At 45.9% G+C, this 22,808-nt stretch overlaps 1 protein-coding gene across 3 annotated transcripts in view; it reads left to right on the top strand.

Annotated features, from left to right (window-relative positions):
• The window catches only part of LOC124044271 (interferon alpha/beta receptor 1a-like), a 43,242-nt gene that overhangs the window by 8,306 nt on the left and 12,128 nt on the right, over positions 1–22,808 (top strand). For all 3 annotated transcript variants that reach the window (XR_006840463.1, XM_046363908.1, XM_046363907.1), the window contains exons 2-7: positions 2,817–2,943; positions 3,562–3,743; positions 10,648–10,808; positions 11,930–12,083; positions 12,244–12,401; positions 12,552–12,869. Coding sequence is in view for 2 of the 3 variants with exons in the window: in XM_046363908.1 (XP_046219864.1) it covers positions 2,817–2,943; positions 3,562–3,743; positions 10,648–10,808; positions 11,930–12,083; positions 12,244–12,401; positions 12,552–12,869 (1,100 nt within the window). In the remaining variant the exon portion in view is untranslated. The remainder of the gene's footprint in view (positions 1–2,816; positions 2,944–3,561; positions 3,744–10,647; positions 10,809–11,929; positions 12,084–12,243; positions 12,402–12,551; positions 12,870–22,808) is intronic.

Raw genomic sequence — 22,808 nt, 5'->3', positions numbered from 1 at the left:
GTTATCGCTTCCAAAGGTGCTTCAACAAAGTACTGAGTAAATGGTCTGAATCATTATGTAAATGTGATATTTCAGTTTTGTGTTTTTTTTTAATGCATTATCCCAAAAATTTAAACTCTTTTTTTTGTCATTATTGTGTGTAGATTGCGGAAAAATCTCAATTTTAGAATAAGTGAACCAAATGTGGAAAAGTCAAGGGGTCTGAGCACTTTCTGAATGCACTGGATAATGTAAATGTCTCGGTGGGTCACATCATTAAAAGTACCAGAGCCCACTCTGGAAATTTGACATGTTTGAAAAAGTATATATTGTTACAAACAAACAGTATCCCAAAAAATAAGATAAATAAAAAAAGCGTAGTTTAATGTTGAATAAATGAATGTGGCAATTATTTCAGAGTCTAGACATACTCCTTATTTGAGAGAACACAACAAGGAGTTATAATGACGCCAACATTTACATTTAAGTCATTTAGCAGATGCTCTTATCCAGAGCGACTTACAAATTGGTGCATTCACCTTATGACATCCAGTGGAACAGCCACTTTACAATAGTCTATCATGTACGGTTTACAGATCATTAGGGTCTTAAATGGCCACTTTAATCGTGTTTAAATGATAATAATAATAGTTTGCTACATAGGTAAACCGCATGTTAAACATCCTTCCTCCCAATGCTGTTCCTATGTGAGAATTACAAGAACATTCTGGCATATTGAAAATATTTCTCGCTGGCGTGGAATCGGCCAATAGAAACCCAGGCGTGGAATCGGCCAATAGAAACGCTGGCTGGCTAGTGAGGTCACTAGGCCGCCCAACAACCTGCCCGCTCGACCCTATCCCCTCCTCTCTTCTCCAGACCATTTCCGGAGACCTTCTCCCTTACCTCACCTCGCTCATCAACTTATCCCTGACCGCTGGCTACGTCCCTTCCGTCTTCAAGAGAGCGAGAGTTGCACCCCTTCTGAAAAAACCTACACTCGATCCCTCCGATGTCAACAACTACAGACCAGTATCCCTTCTTTCTTTTCTCTCCAAAACTCTTGAACGTGCCGTCCTTGGTCAGCTCTCCCGCTATCTCTCTCAGAATGACCTTCTTGATCCAAATCAGTCAGGTTTCAAGACTAGTCATTCAACTGAGACTGCTCTTCTCTGTATCACGGAGGCGCTCCGCACCGCTAAAGCTAACTCTCTCTCCTCTGCTCTCATCCTTCTAGACCTATCGGCTGCCTTCGATACTGTGAACCATCAGATCCTCCTCTCCACCCTCTCCGAGTTGGGCATCTCCGGCGCGGCCCACGCTTGGATTGCGTCCTACCTGACAGGTCGCTCCTACCAGGTGGCGTGGCGAGAATCTGTCTCCTCACCACGCGCTCTCACCACTGGTGTCCCCCAGGGCTCTGTTCTAGGCCCTCTCCTATTCTCGCTATACACCAAGTCACTTGGCTCTGTCATAACCTCACATGGTCTCTCCTATCATTGCTATGCAGACGACACACAATTAATCTTCTCCTTTCCCCCTTCTGATGACCAGGTGGCGAATCGCATCTCTGCATGTCTGGCAGACATATCAGTGTGGATGACGGATCACCACCTCAAGCTGAACTTCGGCAAGACGGAGCTGCTCTTCCTCCCGGGGAAGGACTGCCCGTTCCATGATCTCGCCATCACGGTTGACAACTCCATTGTGTTCTCCTCCCAGAGCGCTAAGAACCTTGGCGTGATCCTGGACAACACCCTGTCGTTCTCAACTAACATCAAGGCGGTGGCCCGTTCCTGTAGGTTCATGCTCTACAACATCCGCAGAGTACGACCCTGCCTCACACAGGAAGCGGCGCAGGTCCTAATCCAGGCACTTGTCATCTCCCGTCTGGATTACTGCAACTCGCTGTTGGCTGGGCTCCCTGCCTGTGCCATTAAACCCCTACAACTCATCCAGAACGCCGCAGCCCGTCTGGTGTTCAACCTTCCCAAGTTCTCTCACGTCACCCCGCTCCTCCGCTCTCTCCACTAGCTTCCAGTTGAAGCTCGCATCCGCTACAAGACCTTGGTGCTTGCCTACGGAGCTGTGAGGGGAACGGCACCTCAGTACCTCCAGGCTCTGATCAGGCCCTACACCCAAACAAGGGCACTGCGTTCATCCACCTCTGGCCTGCTCGCCTCCCTACCACTGAGGAAGTACAGTTCCCGCTCAGCCCAGTCAAAACTGTTCGCTGCTCTGGCTCCCCAATGGTGGAACAAACTCCCTCACGACGCCAGGACAGCGGTGTCAATCACCACCTTCCGGAGACACCTGAAACCCCACCTCTTTAAGGAATACCTAGGATAGGATAAGTAATCCTTCTCACCCCCCCCTTTAAGATTTAGATGCACTATTGTAAAGTGACTGTTCTACTGGATGTCATAAGGTGAATGCACCAATTTGTAAGTCGCTCTGGATAAGAGCGTCTGCTAAACGACTTAAATGTTAAATGTAAATGTACGTCACTGTCATTGTTGCCAGTCTATTGTTTCTTTCTCACCACAGGGGTGTGTTTGATTATTGGTTCTTCAGAGATTTTAAATATGGGATCAATTCCTCTTTTTTTGTATATTTCATATTGTCCACAGGACATGTGAATTGGTGGTTGGCTGTGAAGTAGTGATGAAATGCAAAGCCTAAAGTATGCAAATGTTGAGGCTATTTTTAACTTCAAAGTTTGCTGCCGAATCTGTTGATTATATCCTACTCCCATCATGTAACATGTAAATGACACGGTACCAAACAGTGAAGAACTATTCAGTGACCCGGTCTGCCTGTCTTACTCTCTGTTCCAGTGCTTGCAGAGCTGCCTAAACCTCAGAACCTGACTCTGCTCACCCTGAACACACAGTATGTACTGACGTGGGACTGGGACCAGACGACCACAGGCAACTCTGTTACCTTCACTGTAGAGTACATGGCGTAAGTCACCAGATGCACTCACACCAGACCCCTCCTACATGTCACATACTGTAGTTCATCTCCCCCTCCTACATGTCACATACTGTAGTTCATCTCCCCCTCCTACATGTCACATACTGTAGTTCACCTCCTACATGTCACATACTGTAGTTCACCTCCTACATGTCACATACTGTAGTTCACCTCCTACATGTCACATACTGTAGTTCACCTCCCCCTCCTACATGTCACATACTGTACTGTAGTTCACCTCCCCCTCCTACATGTCACATACTGTACTGTAGTTCACCTCCTACATGTCACATACTGTACTGTAGTTCACCTCCCCCTCCTACATGTCACATACTGTAGTTCACCTCCCCCTCCTACATGTCACATACTGTAGTTCACCTCCCCCTCCTACATGTCACATACTGTACTGTAGTTCACCTCCCCCTCCTACATGTCACATACTGTACTGTAGTTCACCTCCCCCTCCTACATGTCACATACTGTACTGTATTTCACCTACACCCAAACAGTGACTCTTCTGCTCTATTTTACCACCATGAGAGTCATGATCTGGTATTGGGCAAAGACTGGCTCTCATCACTGACTCTCTCGCTCGCTCCCCAACAGGAAGTACAAGATGAAGATGAAGAAGAACTGGAGCCGTGTGTGTGAAAGGACCACACGCACCCGCTGTGACCTCACAGGTTCTGATCTGCACTACCTGGGCATGTACGTGCTCCGAGTCCGAGCCAGCGCAGGCGGAGTCAACTCTGACTGGGTCAACAAAGACTTCTGCCCTGATAAAAATGGTGAGAGGAATGGGAGAAGGCAGACAGACTTGGGCACAGATGAAAATACACACACACACACACACACACACACACACACACACACACACACACACACACACACACACACACACCACACACACCCACACCCACACCCACACCCACACCCACACCCACACCCACACCCACAGCCACAGCCACAGCCACAGCCACAGCCACAGCCACAGCCACAGCCACAGCCACAGCCACAGCCACACCACACCCACAGCCACCACACCCACAGCCACACACACCCACAGCCACACACACCCACAGCCACACACACACACACACACACACACACACACACACACACACACACACACACACACACACACACACACACACACACACACACACACACACACACACACACACACACACACACACCCACACCCACACACACACACACACACACACAGCCACACACAGCCACACACACACACCACAGCCACACACCACACACACAGCCACACACAGCCACACACACACACAGCCACACACACACACACACACACACACAGCCACACACACACACACACCACACACAGCACACACACAGCCACACACAGCCACACACACCACACACACACAGCCACAGCCACACACACAGACACACACACAGCCACACACACACACAGACACACACACACACAGCCACACAGCCACACACACAGCCACACACAGCCACACACAGCCACACACACACACACAGCCACACACACACACACACACACACACAGCCACACACACAGCCACACACACAGCCACAGCCACACACACAGACACACAGCCAGACACACACAGCCACACACACACACACACAGCCAGACAGCCACAGCCACACACACAGACACACAGCCAGACAGCCACAGCCACACACACAGACACACAGCCAGACACACAGCCACACAGCCACACACACAGACACACAGCCACACACACACACAGCCACACACACACACACACAGCCAGACAGCCACAGCCACACACACAGACACACAGCCACACAGACACACACACAGCCACACAGACACACACACAGCCACACAGACACAGCCACAGCCACACAGACACAGCCACAGCCACACACACACAGCCACACACACACACAGCCACACACACACCACACACACACACAGCCACACACACACACAGCCACACACACACACAGCCACACAGACACAGCCACAGCCACACAGACACAGCCACAGCCACACAGACACAGCCACAGCCACACAGACACAGCCACAGCCACACACACACACACAGCCACACACACACACAGCCACACACACACAGACACACACGTGTGTTGATTGAGCTTACAGAAGTTGTAAAGGCACTCAAATCTATTGGTATTAAGAAAGCCGGCTGGCCCGGATGAATTGAACCCTAATTCTTCAAATAATGGGTGCCGAGATTATTGCTGCCCCTCTCACTCATATATTAAATATTTCATTGGCGAGTAATACCATTCCTAAAGTCTGGAAAGCAGCCTACGTCACGCCTTTACGTTAAGGGTGGAGATATGTCCCAATTGGATAACTATCGTCCCATGTCTAAACTGTCTGCACATCCAAACATTTAGGAAAAAAACTGAGTGAGTTTTTTTCAGGTTCTCAATTCCAGTTTTAGAGCCCAGCATGCTGCCCTACCCAGCAAAAAGGCAGTAACTGCTCATAGTGTGGATCTGTGGAAAATTACTTTTATTTACCTTGGTTTCACAGTAACTTTTATACAGTAACTGTTAACATGACCCCAATTTTCACCACAACTCAATACAATAGAGGCAGGATACTTGTCCACATGATTAAGCATGTATTTAACTGTAGCAAATGAGCAGTTACTGAGCAGTTACTGCCAGTTTTGCTTGGTAGGGCAGTATAGGAAAATTACTGCAATAATGTTGGTTATTTTCTAGATGCTCACTTTCTATCGACTTGTCAAAGGCCTTTGACACTATTAACCATGCCCTGCTGTTGAATAGACTAAATGTTTAAGTGTTGATGCATTGTATTGGTTCCAAAACTACCTTTCTGACAGAACAGTGTGTAGCACAGCAGGGTATGGAATCTGAGTTTCGAAGACTTACGATAGGCGTCCCCCAGGGCTCCACTTTAGGTCCGATCTTTTTTACACTATATAAATTACATAGGGAAGACTGTTGACTCTGCAAATCTCCATCTGTATGCTGATGACACAATGACTTATTCTTGCACATCTAATATTGAGATCACTTTTCTGGAGTTATAGTTGGCTTTTGATGTTATTCAGAGACATATTTTCAAATTGAAGCTTGTGCATTTTTTTCCTTATATTTAGTTGGAGTCACTTTCAGATTTTAACTATGAAAGGCCAGCAAATTGATAGGGTCACCTCCTATAAGGATCTTGGGAATTAGTTGGATGAAAAGCTGAATTTTAAACAGCACATTAATAACATTGACGAAGAAACTAGTTGCAATTGGGTTTCTATTTTAGGAACAAATCTTGCTTTTCAATGTCTGTCAAATTATCTTGTTCAAAGCACTTTGTTATCGGTCCTCGATTATGGTGATATTGTCTATATGCAGGCCTCCACAAGTACCTTAAACTCTGGACATAGTGTATCATGGTGCTTTAAGATTTGAAACAAATGCTACATCAATTACCCATGGTGCAATGTACCTCTCTCTCCACCAGGAGGCTAAAGCACTGGTACACTTTTGTATACAAAGCATTGATGGGACAACTCCCTTTGTATCTCTGTTCGTCGCTGACCAGATCAGTCACTCAATAGTCTTCCTTCACAGTCGCTGCTGTCCTTGTCTGTTCCTAAGACTAGGACCGAGGTGGGGGAGGCTGGGACCGAGGTGGGGGAGGCTGGGACCGAGGTGGGGGAGGCAATATCTTTTTTTCCCCATAATGCCTTCATCCTGGAATATGCTTTGAAAGATATTAAAGTTATGGGAGTTAGGCAAAGACACTGTTTTTAAGACGCTGATCAATGACACTCTTTGTGATAGCTGCATTTGTTTCTCATCTTCAAATATATACACTGCTCAAAAAAATAAAGGGAACACTAAAGTAACACATCCTAGATCTGAATGAATTAAATTCTTAAATACTTTTTTCTTTACATAGTTGAATGTGCTGACAACAAAATCACACAAATTATCAATGGAAATCAAATTTATCAACCCATGGAGGTCTGGATTTGGAGTCACACTCAAAATTAAAGTGGAAAACTACACTACAGACTGATCCAACTTTGATGTAATGTCCTGAAAACAAGTCAAAATGAGGCTCAGTAGTGTGTGTGGCCCCCACGTGCATGTATGACCTCCCTACAACGCCTGGGCATGCTCCTGATGAGGTGGTGGATGGTCTCCTGAGGGATCTCCTCCCAGACCTGGACTAAAGCATTCACCAACTCCTGGACAGTCTGGTGCAACGTGGCGTTGGTGGATGGAGCGAGACATGATATCCCAGGTGTGCTCAATTGGATTCAGGTCTGGGGAACTGGCGGGCCAGTCCATAGCATCAATGTCTTCCTCTTGCAGGACCTGCTGACACACTCTAGCCACATGAGGTCTAGCATTGTCTTGCATTAGGAGGAACCCAGGGCCAACCGCACCAGCATATGGTCTCACAAGGGGTCTGAGGATCTCATCTCGGTACCTAATGGCAGTCAGGCTACTGCTGGCGAGCACATGGAGGACTGTGCGGCCCCCGAAAGAAATGCCACCCCACACCATGACTGACCCACCGCCAAACCGGTCATGCTGGAGGATGTTGCAGGCAGCAGAACGTTCTCCACAGCGTCTCCAGACTGTCATGTCTGTCACGTGCTCAGTGTGAACCTGCTTTCATCTGGGAAGAGCACAGGGCACCAGTGGCGAATTTGCCAATCTTGGTGTTCTCTGGCAAATGCCAAACGTCCTGCACGGTGTTGGGCTGTAAGCACAACCCCCACATGTGGACGTCGGGCCCTCATACCACCCTCATGGAGTCTGTTTCTGACTGTTTGAGCAGACACATGCACATTTGTGGCCTGCTGGAGGTCATTTTGCAGGGCTCTGGCAGTGCTCCTCCTGCTCCTCCTTGCACAAATGCAGAGATAGCGGTCCTGCTGCTGGGTTGTTGCCCTCCTACGGCCTCCTCCACATCTACTGATGTACTGGCCTGTATCCTGGTAGCGCCTCCATGCTCTGGACACTAATGCTGACAGACACCGCAAACCTTCTTGCCACAGCTCGCATTGATGTGCCATCCTGGATGAGCAGCACTACCTGAGCCACTTGTGTGGGTTGTAGACTCCGTCTCATGCTACCACTAGAGTGAAAGCACCGGCAGCATTCAAAAGTGACCAAAACATCAGCCAGGAAGCATAGGAACTGAGAAGTGGTCTGTGGTTACCACCTGCAGAACCACTCCTTTATTAGGGGTGTCTTGCTAATTGCCTATAATTTCCACCTGTTATCTATTCCATTTGCACAACAGCATGTGAAATTTATTGTCAGTGTTGCTTCCTCAGTGGACAGTTTGATTTCACAGAAGTGTGATTGACTTGGAGTTACATTGTGTTTAAGTGTTCCCTTTTTTATTTTTTTGAGCAGTGTATATAACTAGTGACACTTTAGCTGTGTTCGAATACTCATACTAACCATACTATTTTTGATGTACATGCTTATTTGGCATAGTATGGATTTTTATTTAACCAGAGAAGTCAGTTAAGAACAAATTATTATTTATAATGTCACCCTACCAAAAGGCCTCCTGCAGGGACGGGGGTCTGGGATTAAAAAGAAATGCAATATAAATATAGGACAAAACACACATCACTACATAAAGAGAGACCAAAGACAACACCATAGCAAGGCAGCAACACATGACAACACGGCATGGTGGCAACACAAAACATGGTACAAACATTATTGGGCACAGACGACAGCACAAAGGGCAAGAAGGTAGAGACAACGATGAATCACACAAAGCAGACTTTGTAGCGGGGCAGGGGAAAAAGAGGGAGGAGCATCGGGGATGGTCGCATTAGAAGGGATGGGAGATGAGGAAATGTTGGACGGGCAGGGAGGCATGGCTGAGTCAAATAGGAACTCTGACTTAATGAAATGGTGATTTTTTTTTTTAAAAAGCTCAGCCATGTTCTTGTCAGTAACAACCACATCAACATTAAGGGACATAGGCGGCTGTGAGGAGGCAGGTTTATTCTCCAGGTCTTTAACCGTTTTCCAGAACTTCTTGGTGTTAGACCCACAGAGCTAGAACTGCTCCTTAAAGTAACTGACATTGGCCTTCCGCATAGCCTGAGTGCACTTATTTCTCATTTGCCTGAACGATAGCCAGTCAGCCTGAGTATGTGTGTGCTGAGCCTTTCGCCAAATGCATTTCTTGAGGTGGAGTAACTCTGCAAGATCGCGGTCGAAACAGGGGCTGAACTTTGAAAAAAAAAAAAAATGTAATTCTCATTTTCTTTATTTGGGGCGTGTTTGTTAACAATACCATTGAAAATATCCAAAAAAGAAGGTCCAAGCGCCTTCGACAGAGGGGATCAAGCTGTCTCTATACCATTTTACAGATATAGTTAGTATGACAATTCCCAGATGTGGTCCTAAATTTGCTGAAGTATACACGCAGAGGACACTATTTCTGTACTTTAGGGCCCATAATGCAATTCCTCAAAAGGGGGTGTGGCTTCACAACATTTTCAGATTTGTAGTAAATGGTGGAAAATATGCAGCCGAGGTCTGACGAGAGAGGATACAAACTCATTGCTTTAACTAATTATGAGTAATGTCATAAAGTAATTACTTTTCAAATAAGTTACACATTTTGTTAGCTACGCTATCCTTACGAACCACATAGCATATTAAAGCAGTATGTACCGGTATGTTAGCTAGCTACCTAATGTTAGTTGGCTACTAATACATTGGACTTGCCAGTATATCAACTATATGCTATTTAATTTAGTTAAGTTGTGTAGTCTTAGTGTGTTCTCAGTGGACATTGTTAATTCGCTCTGGCGATCTTAAAAAAAATATTATAATAATAATTTTAAAAAGCATGATTCAATTGTTGCCAGCAGCACAGTTGGTTACCAACACTCTGGATAACATGAAACAAGCCTAACCAGCTCTGCTAGGGCGAGTACAATGGTCAGTGAAGTGTTCTCTCATTTGTGTCTGGATGTAGCTAGCAAGCTAGCCAACATTAGCCAGTTACAACGGCACCCAAGCTGAGGTCAGAACACTTGGATCAACCCTCCACCAGAGCGTCCAGTGTGCGTTTATGAACAGATAATCTGACAACGCTCTGAATTTAGGAACGCCCAGAGCGTCCTCTGCCACTCCCAGATTGAATTTAAGAACACGGCCAAAGTTTTATGATGTCCTAGCTAATAATTTGTTATTCTAACAATCTAGCAAGCGGTTGCAAAGCAACAGCATCAAATTCCGGGATAGACGGGTGAAGCACTGGTACGCTCAACTGAAAGAATACCGTTTAGTTTACAGTATAATAAAATTAACAAATAGTATGTAGTGTATATACAGTATGTTAGTGTGGGTATTCGAACGCAGCTTTTGTATTTTTCTGTAATATTTTCTGGACACGCTGCTATTTCCCTGTTTTGTCTTCTTGTCAGGTCGCCCGTCACAAAATAGGCTTTTAACCTCAATGGCTCTTACCTGGTTAAATAAAATGAAAATATAACTCACACACAGCGACACGCCAACACGCACAGCCACCCTTACACACAACTAGCACAGAGACCGTTAATCTGTCCTTCACCAAGAATCATTCCCAGGACTCTGGAGTTGCCTGTGTGGCGACTATTGATTATTAGTGAGTTTATTTAGGTCTTATCTGTTCTTCCCCCTGTCTAGCTTCGTTGGGCCCACCGTCCAGGGTGGAGATGGCTCCTGTGGGGAACCTGCTGGACGTGACCATCTCTGACCCCATGACCAGCACCCAGCACTCCATGAAGGAACACGTCCTCTACCTGTACTACCGCATCCTGTACTGGAGTCGCTCTGATGACCCTCAGGTACTGGCACAACCTTCTGCCTTGTTTTGTGGCCTCTAAAGACTCCTGGGCCTCCCCTCAGTAACCCTGGGACTGCTGTCACCTGGGCCTCCCCTCAGTAACCCTGGGACTGCTGTCTCCTGGGCCTCCCCTCAGTAACCCTGGGACTGCTGTCACCTGGGCCTCCCCTCAGTAACCCTGGGACTGCTGTCACCTGGGCCTCCCCTCAGTAACCCTGGGACTGCTGTCACCTGGGCCTCCCCTCAGTAACCCTGGGACTGCTGTCTCCTGGGCCTCCCCTCAGTAACCCTGGGACTGCTGTCTCCTGGGCCTCCCCTCAGTAACCCTGGGACTGCTGTCACCTGGGCCTCCCCTCAGTAACCCTGGGACTGCTGTCACCTGGGCCTCCCCTCAGTAACCCTGGGACTGCTGTCTCCTGGGCCTCCCCTCAGTAACCCTGGGACTGCTGTCTCCTGGGCCTCCCCTCAGTAACCCTGGGACTGCTGTCACCTGGGCCTCCCCTCAGTAACCCTGGGACTGCTGTCACCTGGGCCTCCCCTCAGTAACCCTGGGACTGCTGTCACCTGGGCCTCCCCTCAGTAACACTGGGACTGCTATAAAATACCAGAAGCTACAACATGGTGTAACACTAAACAATAAACTTAAAGATAGGAACACAAGTGTGTTCTAATAAGGCTTTCAATGCAGATAACTGGTTGGTGCTCTGTATTCTAGAAGGTTTTGAAGTGTTCTATGATGGTGCTCTGTATTCTAGAACACTTCAAAACCTTCTATGTCAGTTGTTCCATGTTCTCTGGAACTCTTCCAGTTGAAACATCAATAACCCCTCTGCTGTGTCCCTGTGTTACACCAGAGCAGATGGGTATGATTTTATATATCATCTCTATGTCCCAAACCGTTCCTGGAGTACCCCCAACCGTTCCACTTGTTGAGACGTATTCAGGACTAGCACATCTGATTCAACTTGTGAAGGGCTTGATGATGAGTTCATCACTAGAATCCCATGTGCTCCTACTGGAATGGGTGAAATAAGTGGAATGTCTGGGGGGGGGTTAGGGCAAGACAGGGCAGCATATCCCAACACTGTCTGATTTTATAACGTGTTCTTATTGGATGTTCAGGGTCTGAAGCCTAAAGTGTTGGACTCTAGCAACAACCTGGTGACGCTGCCTGAGCTGGAGGCCTGGACGTGGTACTGTATCATGATCCAGTCTCGCTACGACTACTACAACAAGACTAGCAGCTACACAGAACCCCAGTGCATGCAGACGGAGGGTAGGGATGAACACTTCACACTAAAGACTTGGAGATTTGTTTCCAAATTGCTTGACTAATTACCTACCTGTATAATGTGTGTGTAGAGATGCCAGAGAGTGTGTTTTACAGGAGTAATTGCATAATAACGCCACTAAAGTGTGACTGTTCTCGTCCTCAGGTGACACCCCGTACTGGCAGATCTTCCTGTACTTCCTGGTCTCCATGATGGTGTGTTTCCTGCTCGTGTTGCTTCCCTCCTACGCCTTCTTCAGGTTCTACAGAGTCCTCAAAAACACCTTTTACCCCTCTATCCAGCTGCCTGCACACATCCAGGAGGTAGGTCTCACAAACGCTTACTCAACAGTAAACAGCATAACAGTAATATCCAGGTGTACCGTCCATCCTCTTGGTTGGTGGGTGTGTCTGTGTGTTTAAGGGTGGTTGGGAATAAGCAATGAGAATTTATCTTTCTCTCTCACCCCCCAGTACCTCTGTGACTCCTCCCCCGGCTCCGACATGCCCAGTCTTCTCGCTGCTGTTTCAGAGGCGGAGCTGTGCTGTGGTAAGCTGACCATCTGTTCTGAGGTGGTGCTACTGGAGATACACGTCCCTCCTCCCCTCTCAGCGCCCCCCTCAGAGCTGGAGCAGGACAGCGGCAGGCACATCCGCCAGGACAGTGGAAACTCTGGGATCTGCTCCACAGAGGGAGGCTCCACCCAGCAGGGTTGTAGTTGTGGGGATCAGGACAGACCAGGAAGTGGATTCCTGGCAGAGACTGGCGCAGGCCAGGATGGAGGAGATGGGGTGAGACGTCATATCATGAAAGTCCAATATTTTTGGAAACTTGTCTGTTCAAATCAAATCAAATCAAATTTATTTATATAGCCCTTCGTACGTCAGCTGATATCTCAAAGTGCTGTACAGAAACCCAGCCTAAAACCCCAAACAGCAAACAATGCAGGTGTAAAAGCACGGTGGCTAGGAAAAACTCCCTAGAAAGGCCAAAACCTAGGAAGAAACCTAGAGAGGAACCGGGCTATGTGGGGTGGCCAGTCCTCTTCTGGCTGTGCCGGGTAGAGATTATAACAGAACATGACCAAGATGTTCAAATGTTCATAAATGACCAGCATGGTCAAATAATAATAAGGCAGAACAGTTGAAACTGGAGCAGCAGCACAGTCAGGTGGACTGGGGACAGCAAGGAGCCATCATGTCAGGTAGTCCTGGGGCACGGTCCTAGGGCTCAGGTCCTCCGAGAGAGAGAAAGAAAGAGAGAATTAGAGAGAGCATATGTGGGGTGGCCAGTCCTCTTCCGGCTGTGCCGGGTGGAGATTATAACAGAACGTGGCCAAGATGTTCAAATGTTCATAAATGACCAGCATGGTTGAATAATAGTAAGGCAGAACAGTTGAAACTGGAGACATGTTGACATGTTTAACATTTTGGGACTATCAAAAACCTAAATAAAAAATGGTTATGGATGATTTTATTTATGCAGCATGTTATTCATGTGATTCTGGTCTTTTAGTATACCAGTACACTGTCAGCTGCCTGGGTTGGCCTGGGAATCTCATGTTGCTGTGTGTTTAAGGGTGTAGAAACATGCATAAAAAGTGTCAGATTTGGTATGGAGGCGCATTGACTTTTAGACATCTTAAAGTCAAGTCCACCTTTTCTTTTCTATGACTTGGGTATAGAAGCTGTTCAGGGTCGTGTTGGTTCCAGACGTGGTGCACTGTGGTTGCTCGAGTCTTTCACAACGTCAGCAACGTGGGGACTTGCTCTTGACACTGCCTGGTATATTGGTCCTAGATGGCAGGGAGCTCTGCCCGAGTGATGGACTGGGCCGTACGCACCCTGCGTTGTAGCGCCTGGCGGTCGGGTGGCTTGTAGTTGCCTTTCCAAGCGGTAATGCAGCCAATCAAGATTATTTCGATGGTGCAGCTGTCGAACAGCCTCCTGAGGTGTAGAGGTGCTGTCATGCCCTCTTATCAACTGTGTGTATGGACCTTAAGTTCTTAGTGATTTGGACACTGAGGAACTTGAAGCTCTCGACCTGCTTCACTACCGCCCCATTGATGTGGATGGGGGCGTGTGTTCTCCCCTCCGTTTCCTCTAGTCCATGATCGGTGTCTTCCTGTGTCTTGCTGACGTTGAGGGAGAGGTTGTTGTCCCTACACTACACAACCAGGTTTCTGAACTCCGCCCTATAGGCTGCCTCTTCGTCCTAAGTGATAAGTCTTACCACCGTCGTGTCGTCAGCAAACTTGGTGTTAGACTCGTGCGCGGCCATGCAGTCATGGGTGAACAGGGAATACAGGAGGGGACTAAGCACACAGCCCTGCGGGGCCCCTATGTTGATGGTCAGTGTGGTGGAAGTGTTGTTGCCTACCCTCACCACCTGGGGGCGGCCCATCAGAAAGTCCAGGATCCAGTTGCAGAGGGAGGTGTTCAAACCCAGGGTCCTGAGCTTGGTGGTTAGCTTGGAAGGGACTATGGTTTTGATTGCTGAGCTGTAGTCAATGAATAGCATTCTTACATAGGTACTCCTTTTGTCCAGGTGGTTGAGGGCAGTATGGAGTGCAATAGAGATTGCGTCATCTGTTGGGGTGGAATGCAAAATGGAGTGTGTCCAGGGTGTCTGGGATGAGGGTGTGAACCATGACCAACCTTTCAAAGCATTTCATGGCTGTAGATGTGAGTGCTACGGGGTAATTTGCCAGCTCGTCAGTGCAAACTCTGAGGATGTGGCCTGGTATTCCATCTGGCCCCGCGGCCTTGTGAATGTTAACCTGTTTGAAGGTCTTACATTTACTACGGAGAGCAAGATCATACATTAGTACTGAACAACTGGGGCTCTCATGCATGGTTCTGTGTTGCTTACCTCAAAGTGAGCATAAAGGCATTTAGCTCCTTTGGTAAGCTTATGTCGCTGGGCATGTCACGGCTGGGTGGATTACAAAGGGTGTGCAAGTTTTTTTGAAAACTTTTTTTTTTAAACTTTTAAAAACATTAATTAGTTTGTTCTTTATGGAATCTGAAATCAAGGAAAGTGTCATGTTTTCTTATTATTTGACTTCATCTTTGTTTTGAAAGGTGCTTTGGTCCAACTGTTACTGGTTGGACCCCTGAGTCTTAAACAAGAACTGAATCCCTGAAGGTCTATGTTCATTGATGTCTCTCTTTCTGATGGTTTGTTTTCTGAGGTGAAACTCCCCTGTGGAACAAATTCATCTTAGAGGTTTTGCACTATTCATACCAAATTTTTGTCAAAGTTAAATTATCAGCATCATCTGGGATAAAAAGTGACATAAAACAAAATGCATCCATGAAAAACCATACATTACATCTGTCAAAGCCTCAAACACAGCCAATGCAAATGTTTGTCTATGCTTTATCATACCTAGCTGATATCTGACGTGGCATTATAGTTACATACTGTAGGTTTAAAAAGTAGTCCTGGTGAGTCTTGTGCACAAACAATTGTCGCATTTTACAGTAACACACCTACTCATTCAAGTTTTTTATTTTATTTTCACTGTTTTCTACATTGTAGAATAATAGTAAAGACAGACTATGAAATAACACATATGGAATCATGTAGTAACCAACAAAGTGTTAGATACAAATAATATAATAATAATAATAATATAATAATAATAATAATATAATAATAATAATATAATAATAATAATATAATAATAATAATATAATAATAATATAATAATAATAATAATAATAATAATAATAATATAATAATAATATGCCATTTAGCAGACGCTTTTATCCAAAGCGACTTACAGTCATGTGTGCATACATTCTACGTATGGGTGGTCCCGGGAATCGAACCCACTACCCTGGCGTTACAAGCGCCATGCTCTACCAACTGAGCTACAGAAGGACCATCAAAATATCAAAATATATTTTAGATTCTTTAAAGTAGCCACCCTTTGACTTGATGCCAGGTCATCTGATGCAGCATTCCATCACTCTCCTTCATCAAATAGCTCTTACACAGCCTGGAGGTGTGTTTTTTTTGGGGTCATTGTCCTGTTGAAAAACAAATGATAGTCCCACTAAGCGCAAACCAGATGGGATGGCGTTTAGCTGAAGAATGCTGTGGTAGCCATGCTGGTGAAGTGTGCCTTGAATTCTAGGACATATTTCCACCAGTCTAATGTCAATTGCCTGTGTTTCTTGGCCCAAGCACGTCTCTTCTTCTTATTGGTGTCCTTTAGTAATGGTTTCTTTGCAGCAATTTGACCATGAAGGCCTGATTCATGCAGTCTCCTCTGAAAAGTTGATGTTGAGATGTCTGTTACTTGAACTCTGAAGCATTTATTTGGGCTGCAATCTGAGGTGCAATTAACTCTAATGAATTTATCCTCTGGGTCTTCCTTTCCTGTGACGGTCCTCATGAGAGCCAGTTTCATCATAGCGCTTGAGGCATCTCTATAACAGAACAAGGCATCTCTATAACAGAACAAGGCATCTCTAGAGCAGAACAGGGCATCTCTAGAGCAGAACAGGGCATCTCTAGAGCAGAACAGGGCATCTCTAGAGCAGAACAGGGCATCTCTAGAGCAGAACAGGGCATCTCTAGAGCAGAACAGGGCATCTCTAGAGCAGAGCAGGGCATCTCTAGAGCAGAGCAGGGCATCTCTAGAGCAGAGCAGGGCATCTCTAGAGCAGAACAGGGCATCTCTAGAGCAGAGCAGAACAGGGCATGTCTCTCACGTCCTGCTCTACATGTCGGTACCGGTCTGGTTTCGGGCAAGAGAGCTGCCCGTCTAGTTTTGACTATAAATCAACCACAGGAATGTTGATGCTATTCATTTCACACACCTTCCACAACAGCTTTCTCGTGTGTTGAAGTGTACTACCGCTCCAGGCAGACTAAAAAGTCTCAGTTTCTTATGTTGGTGTAATGTTTTAGTTGTCCTCCACGTCTGCTTATTACTGCACTATAGCATCCAACATTCCTGTGATGCTGAAGTACAATGTGAAACGTGACATAATAATAATAATATATGCCATTTAGCAGACGCTTTTATCCAAAGCGACTTACAGTCATGTGTGCATACATTCTACGTATTGGTGGTCCCGGGGCTCGAACCCACTACTCTGGCGTTACAAGCGCCATGCTCTACCAACTGAGCTACAGAAGTTCTGGCCTTGTGTTTCTCAGCGTCTGCTACGCTGCCCAGACCTCACAACGTGACCGTGCAGTGAACACTCCATACATCCTGAGATTGGACCGTTCCCTGACATCCAGGACAACGATACAAGGCGGCGTTAGAGGAAGAGGCCCTAAACATTTTAAAAGACTCCAGCCACACAAGTCATATATGGCACGGCACGTGGTACCGGAGCGCCAAGTCTGGGACCAAAATGGCTCCTGTAAAGTTTTTACCCCCAAGCCATAAGACTGCTAAAACTGTTCATCAAATGGCGACCCGGACTATTTACATTGACCCTCTTGTTATTTTGTTTTGCGATAATTCTCATGCGCTGACCCTATTCACACTCACTGGACTTTACCCACTCACACATACTGCGCTGACCCTATTCACACTCACTGGACTTTACCCACTCACACATACTGCGCTGACCCTATTCACACTCACTGGACATTACCCACTCACACATACTGCGCTGACCCTATTCACACTCACTGGACTTTACCCACTCACACATACTGCGCTGACCCTATTCACACTCACTGGACTTTACCCACTCACACATACTGCGCTGACCCTATTCACACTCACTGGACTTTACCCACTCACACTACACACACACTACACACTCATGCATATTGACACCTCACACATGGAAACACTTTTACACTCCTCACATACGCTGCTGTTATTCTGTTTATCATCTATCCTGATTGCCTAGTCACTTTTAGCCCTACCTACATGTACATATTACCTAAACTACCTGGTACCCCTGCACATTGATTCGGTACTGGTACTCCTTGTATATAGCCTCGTTATTTTATTAACTTTTTACATTTTTTGACAATTTTTGTACTTTTTTTAAACTGGTATTGGGAAAGGGCTTGTAAGTAAGCATTTCACGGTAAAGTCTACACCTGTTGTATTTGGCACATGTGACAAATAACATTTTATGAACTTTGATTTGAATCACTCCCTAACCAATCACAATGTCACGTTCAACGTACAAAACACTTTGGGAATATACTCTTAGAAAAAAAGCGTTCCAAAAGGAAAAACTCTTTTTGGTTCCGGGTGGAACCCTCTGTGAAAAAGGAACACATGGAACACAAAAGGGTTCTCCTATGGGGACAGCCGAAGAGCCTTTTCAGTTTCTAGATGGTACACTCTTATAAAAAAAATTTAAAAGGTGCTAAGATCCTTTCTTACTCCGGGACTGTAAAGAGTACATGTTTATTTGAGGTAAATGTAGGGGAGGAGCGACTTCTCTGGGGAGATGGACAACTCTGGCTCATACAGTACGTACTGAGATTGAGGGCAAGGGTCAGATGTCTAACTAGTCCTGGCTGAAGTTCTATCCTTATCAACACGGTGAGGCCAACAGTATCCGTTACCTGGACAATCACACTGTGGCTGTGTCCAAGCTTTTGTTTCAGCCCAGCTCCAACACACCTGATTCTAATAACTGTGGTCTAAAATAAAGACTGTTTGTTGATGATTTGAATCAGGTGTGTAAGTGCTGGGCTGGAACAAAGCTAGCCGACAGACTAAAAACGGAGCATGCTCACAACTGCCATATGTTGTTGTTCAGAAGGCTGGGGTGTAACCATGACAGCAGATTGTGTTCCTGTGTTACAGTGGCCCTAAAATCGTACATTCGGACAGATTTCCACCAGTCTAATGTCCATTGCCTGTGTTTCTTGGCCCAAGCAAGTCTCTTCTTCTTATTGGTGTCCTTTAGTAGTGGTTTTTTCGCAGCATTTTCGACCATGAATGTCTGATTCACGCAGTCTCCTCTGAACAGTTGATGTTGAGATGTGACTGTTACTTGAACTCTGTGAAGCATTTTTTTTGGTGCTGCAATCTGAGCGTATCCTCTGCAGCAGAGGTACCTCTGTTTCTGCCTTTCCTGTGTGGTCCTTGTGAGAGCCAGTTTCATCATAGCTCTTGATGGTTTTGCGACTGCACTTGAAGAAACTTCAACTTCTAAGTTCAAAGTTCTTGAAATGTTCCGCATTGACTGACCTTGTCTTAAAGTAATGGTGGACTGTGATGTGATCGTACTGCAGCAGGGTGAGAAGGTGGGGGGGACGAATGTGCTGTGGGGGGGGGGGGGACGAGCTGCAGCAGGGTGAGACGGTGAAGATATGCTATTAAACCTATTTGCATGGCCAGATTCCCTCTTTGCATACCAAGGTAAGTTTCCATACTCAAAATAAAATGACAGATTGCTCCACTTGAGCAGTGACTAGACATTTGATTAAAATAAATCCCAACTAAACAAGTGTTACAGGTGAATCTAAAAGCATGCAGTAATGAGTGTGTATACAGTGCATTAGGAAAGTACTCAGACCCCTTGACTTTTTCCACATTTTGTTACGTTACAGTCTTATTCTAAAATGGATTGAAATGTTTTTTCCCCCCTCATCCTCATCAATCTACACACAATACATGACATCACAATACCCCAAAATGACATCACAATACACCATAATGACAAAGCAAAAACGATTTGGTAGAATTTTGTACAAATGTTGTTGTTTTTTAAACTAAGAACCCTTTACGTAAGTCTTCATACTCTTTACTCAATACTTTGTCGAAGCACCTTTGGCAGCGATTACAACCTCAAGTCTTGCGCATGACACTACAAGCTTGGCACACCTGCATTTGGGGAGTTTCTCCCATTCTTCTTTGCAGATCCTCTCAAGCTCTGTCAGGTTGTAAGGGGAGCTTCGCTGCACAGCTATTATCAAGTCTCTCCAGAGATGTTCGATCCTGTGTCTGGCTGGGCCACTCAAGGACATTCAGAGACTTGTCCCGAAGACACTCCTGCATTGTCTTGTCTGTGTGCTTAGGGTTTTTCATCCTGTTGGGAGGTGAACCTTCACCCCAGTCTGAGATCCTGATACTCTGGAGTATGTTTTCATCAAGGATATCTGGGTGAACAGGCAGTTGCTTGGGTGGTTGATGTCCTTGATTATCTTTTTTGGCCTTCCTGTGACATCGGGTGCTGTAGGTGTCCAAGAGGGCAGGTAGTTGGCCCCCGGTGATGCGTTGTGCATACCGCACTACCCTCTGGAGAGCCTTGCAGTTGAGGGCGGAGCAGTTGCCGTACCAGGAGGTGATACAGGATGCTCTCAATTGTGCATCTGTAAAAGCCTGTGAGGGTTTTAGGTGACAGCCTCCTGAGGTTGAAGAGGCACTGTTGTGCCTTCTTCACCACGTAGTCTGTGTGGGTGGATCATTTCAGTTTGTCTGTGATGTGTACGCCAAGGAACTTAACTTTCCGCCTTCTCCAGCCTTCTCCATTACCGTCCCATTGATGTGGATAGGGGAGTGCTCCCTCTGCCATTTCCTGAGGTACACAATCATCTCCTTCGATTTGTTGATGTTGAGTGAGAGGTTGTTTTTGAGTGCCCTCACCTCCCTGTAGGCTGTGTTGGTAATCAAGCCCAATACTGTTGGGGGAGAAGGGCCTTGGTCACCTCGCCGAATAAGGCCCTTCTCCCGCCGATTCCTCAGTTTGGACAGGCCTCCAGCTCTAGGAAGGGTCTTGGTGGTTCCAAACTTCTTCCATTTAAGAATGATGGAGGCCACTGTGTTCTTGGGGACCTTCAATGTTGCACACATTTTTTTTGTACCCTTCCCCAGATCTGTGCCTTGACACAATCCTGTCTTGGAGCTCTACGAACAATTCCTTCCACCACATTGCTTGGTTTTTGCTCTGACATGCACTGTCAACTGTGGGACCTTATATAGACAGGTGTGTGCCTTTCCAAATCATGTCCAATCAATAGAATTTGCCACAGGTTAGTTGTAGAAACATCTCAAGGATGATCAATGGAAACAGGATGCGTCTGAGCTCAATTTTGAGTCTCAAATCAAAGGGTCTTGAATACTTATGTAAATAATGTATTTCTAAAAACCAGTTCATTATGAGGTATTGTGTGTGTGTGTGTGTGTGTGTGTGTGTGTGTGTGTGTGTGTGTGTGTGTGTGTGTGTGTGTGTGTGTGTGTGTGTGTGTGTGTGTGTGTGTGTGTGTGTGTGTGTGTGTGTGTGTGTGTGTGTGTGTGTGTGTGTGTGTGTGTGTGTGCTTTTTCTCAGCGCTGATCTGATTGGTCAATAGACCAGTTAGTGAAAAAAGATCAGAATTGAGCTGTGTGTCTAAACTGAGCCATCTTTACCCATGCTGTTATGAGTAAACTTGAAATTACTTTTTTTTCATGTCATCATTCTGTCAATAGTGACATTTTCTTCAGTGTTGCAATGATTATTTTATTTTTTGCAGAACTGAGAACCGCAAGAGCACATGTCTCATTACACAAGGCAAGTGTCAATGTTAATTCCCATAACAGACGGATAATTAAGAGACTGGTTTGTGTGTCATAATAGCCCTGTTAAATACCAGTTTTTTTCCCCCCCATGCGTCCTGTGTTCTGATCGTGCCCACATTTTCAGACTGGTGATGACAATTAAAACACGCATTGGGAAACTATTGTGAACCAATCTTCTTGACCACCTCAGGAGGTAATCAGCGATGCTTCATGCATTGTGTATCTGGAAATCTAACCTCATCCTCAGGCTACATTGCTAACAAGAGAGAGCCGGCTGGTGGACGAGATTACTTCAATGGTATAATGAAAACCACATGTTAATGCAAAGGTGTAACCAGTGTTTATATAACTGGTTTGTCACACATATATATGTTCCATTAGCTATCTTGGCCAACTAACAGCTTGATTGCCTGCTGTGTCTTAGATTACTGGCCCTGAATTGTGGGTAAGAGTTGCTTGGTATGTACACCACACACAAAACCTAATTTGGCTTCCTCAGGGTTAAGTGCTGTTGTCTTTAGTAATTGTCTTTTTAGATCAGATATGCCATTTCAATTGGTACTGTATTTCTGTTAACAGGTGGCAGAATTTCAGTGTCAGATTAAGTCTCTGCAGAGCCAGCCACACAGCAGACACCTGCCTTCTTACTAAGGGCAGAAAACCCCTGTCCACTGCTTGGATTAACCCAGGACTGGTAGACTTCCAACCTACATTCAGTGCCTCTGTAGCACATGGGGATGTGTGAAACTCACTCATCAGCCTGAAGTGTCCCGACTTGCACTGCTGAATAGCTTTTCGGTGTCAGAACTGGGTGAGATGCTTCAGGACGGTCATGTGTGTTTGCGAGGCAGAGCTCCTCGTTATGAGCTGAATCAGGTGGAAGTGGTAGGCCTATTCACTAAGCAAGAAACGGGGCAAAAATGGATTGTACTGTGATGTTGAACAAGGAAAACTACTTGGATTTGCAAAAAGTCATAAATGTGAATTTTGTATTTTTTTCACCCAACTTTTGAACCTAAAATCCCATTTTTGGGGGGGTTTGATTTCACCTTAGCTGATAACTTAACCAAATGTAAATCCAAACTAGACGTTGTATGTGCCCACTGTGTTACACCTTTACCATTTAGCATAATTATCCCACAGTCCAGTTAGTGAACATTTCTAATACAAATAAGTTACAGTGACATGCTCTTCATACTGTATGTGTCTAATCTGATCAGTAGTGGGG

Source organism: Oncorhynchus gorbuscha, linkage group LG09 (genome assembly GCF_021184085.1).
Source record: "Oncorhynchus gorbuscha isolate QuinsamMale2020 ecotype Even-year linkage group LG09, OgorEven_v1.0, whole genome shotgun sequence".
Taxonomy (NCBI): Eukaryota; Metazoa; Chordata; class Actinopteri; order Salmoniformes; family Salmonidae; genus Oncorhynchus; species Oncorhynchus gorbuscha.
This window is presented reverse-complemented; position numbering and strand designations above follow the sequence as displayed.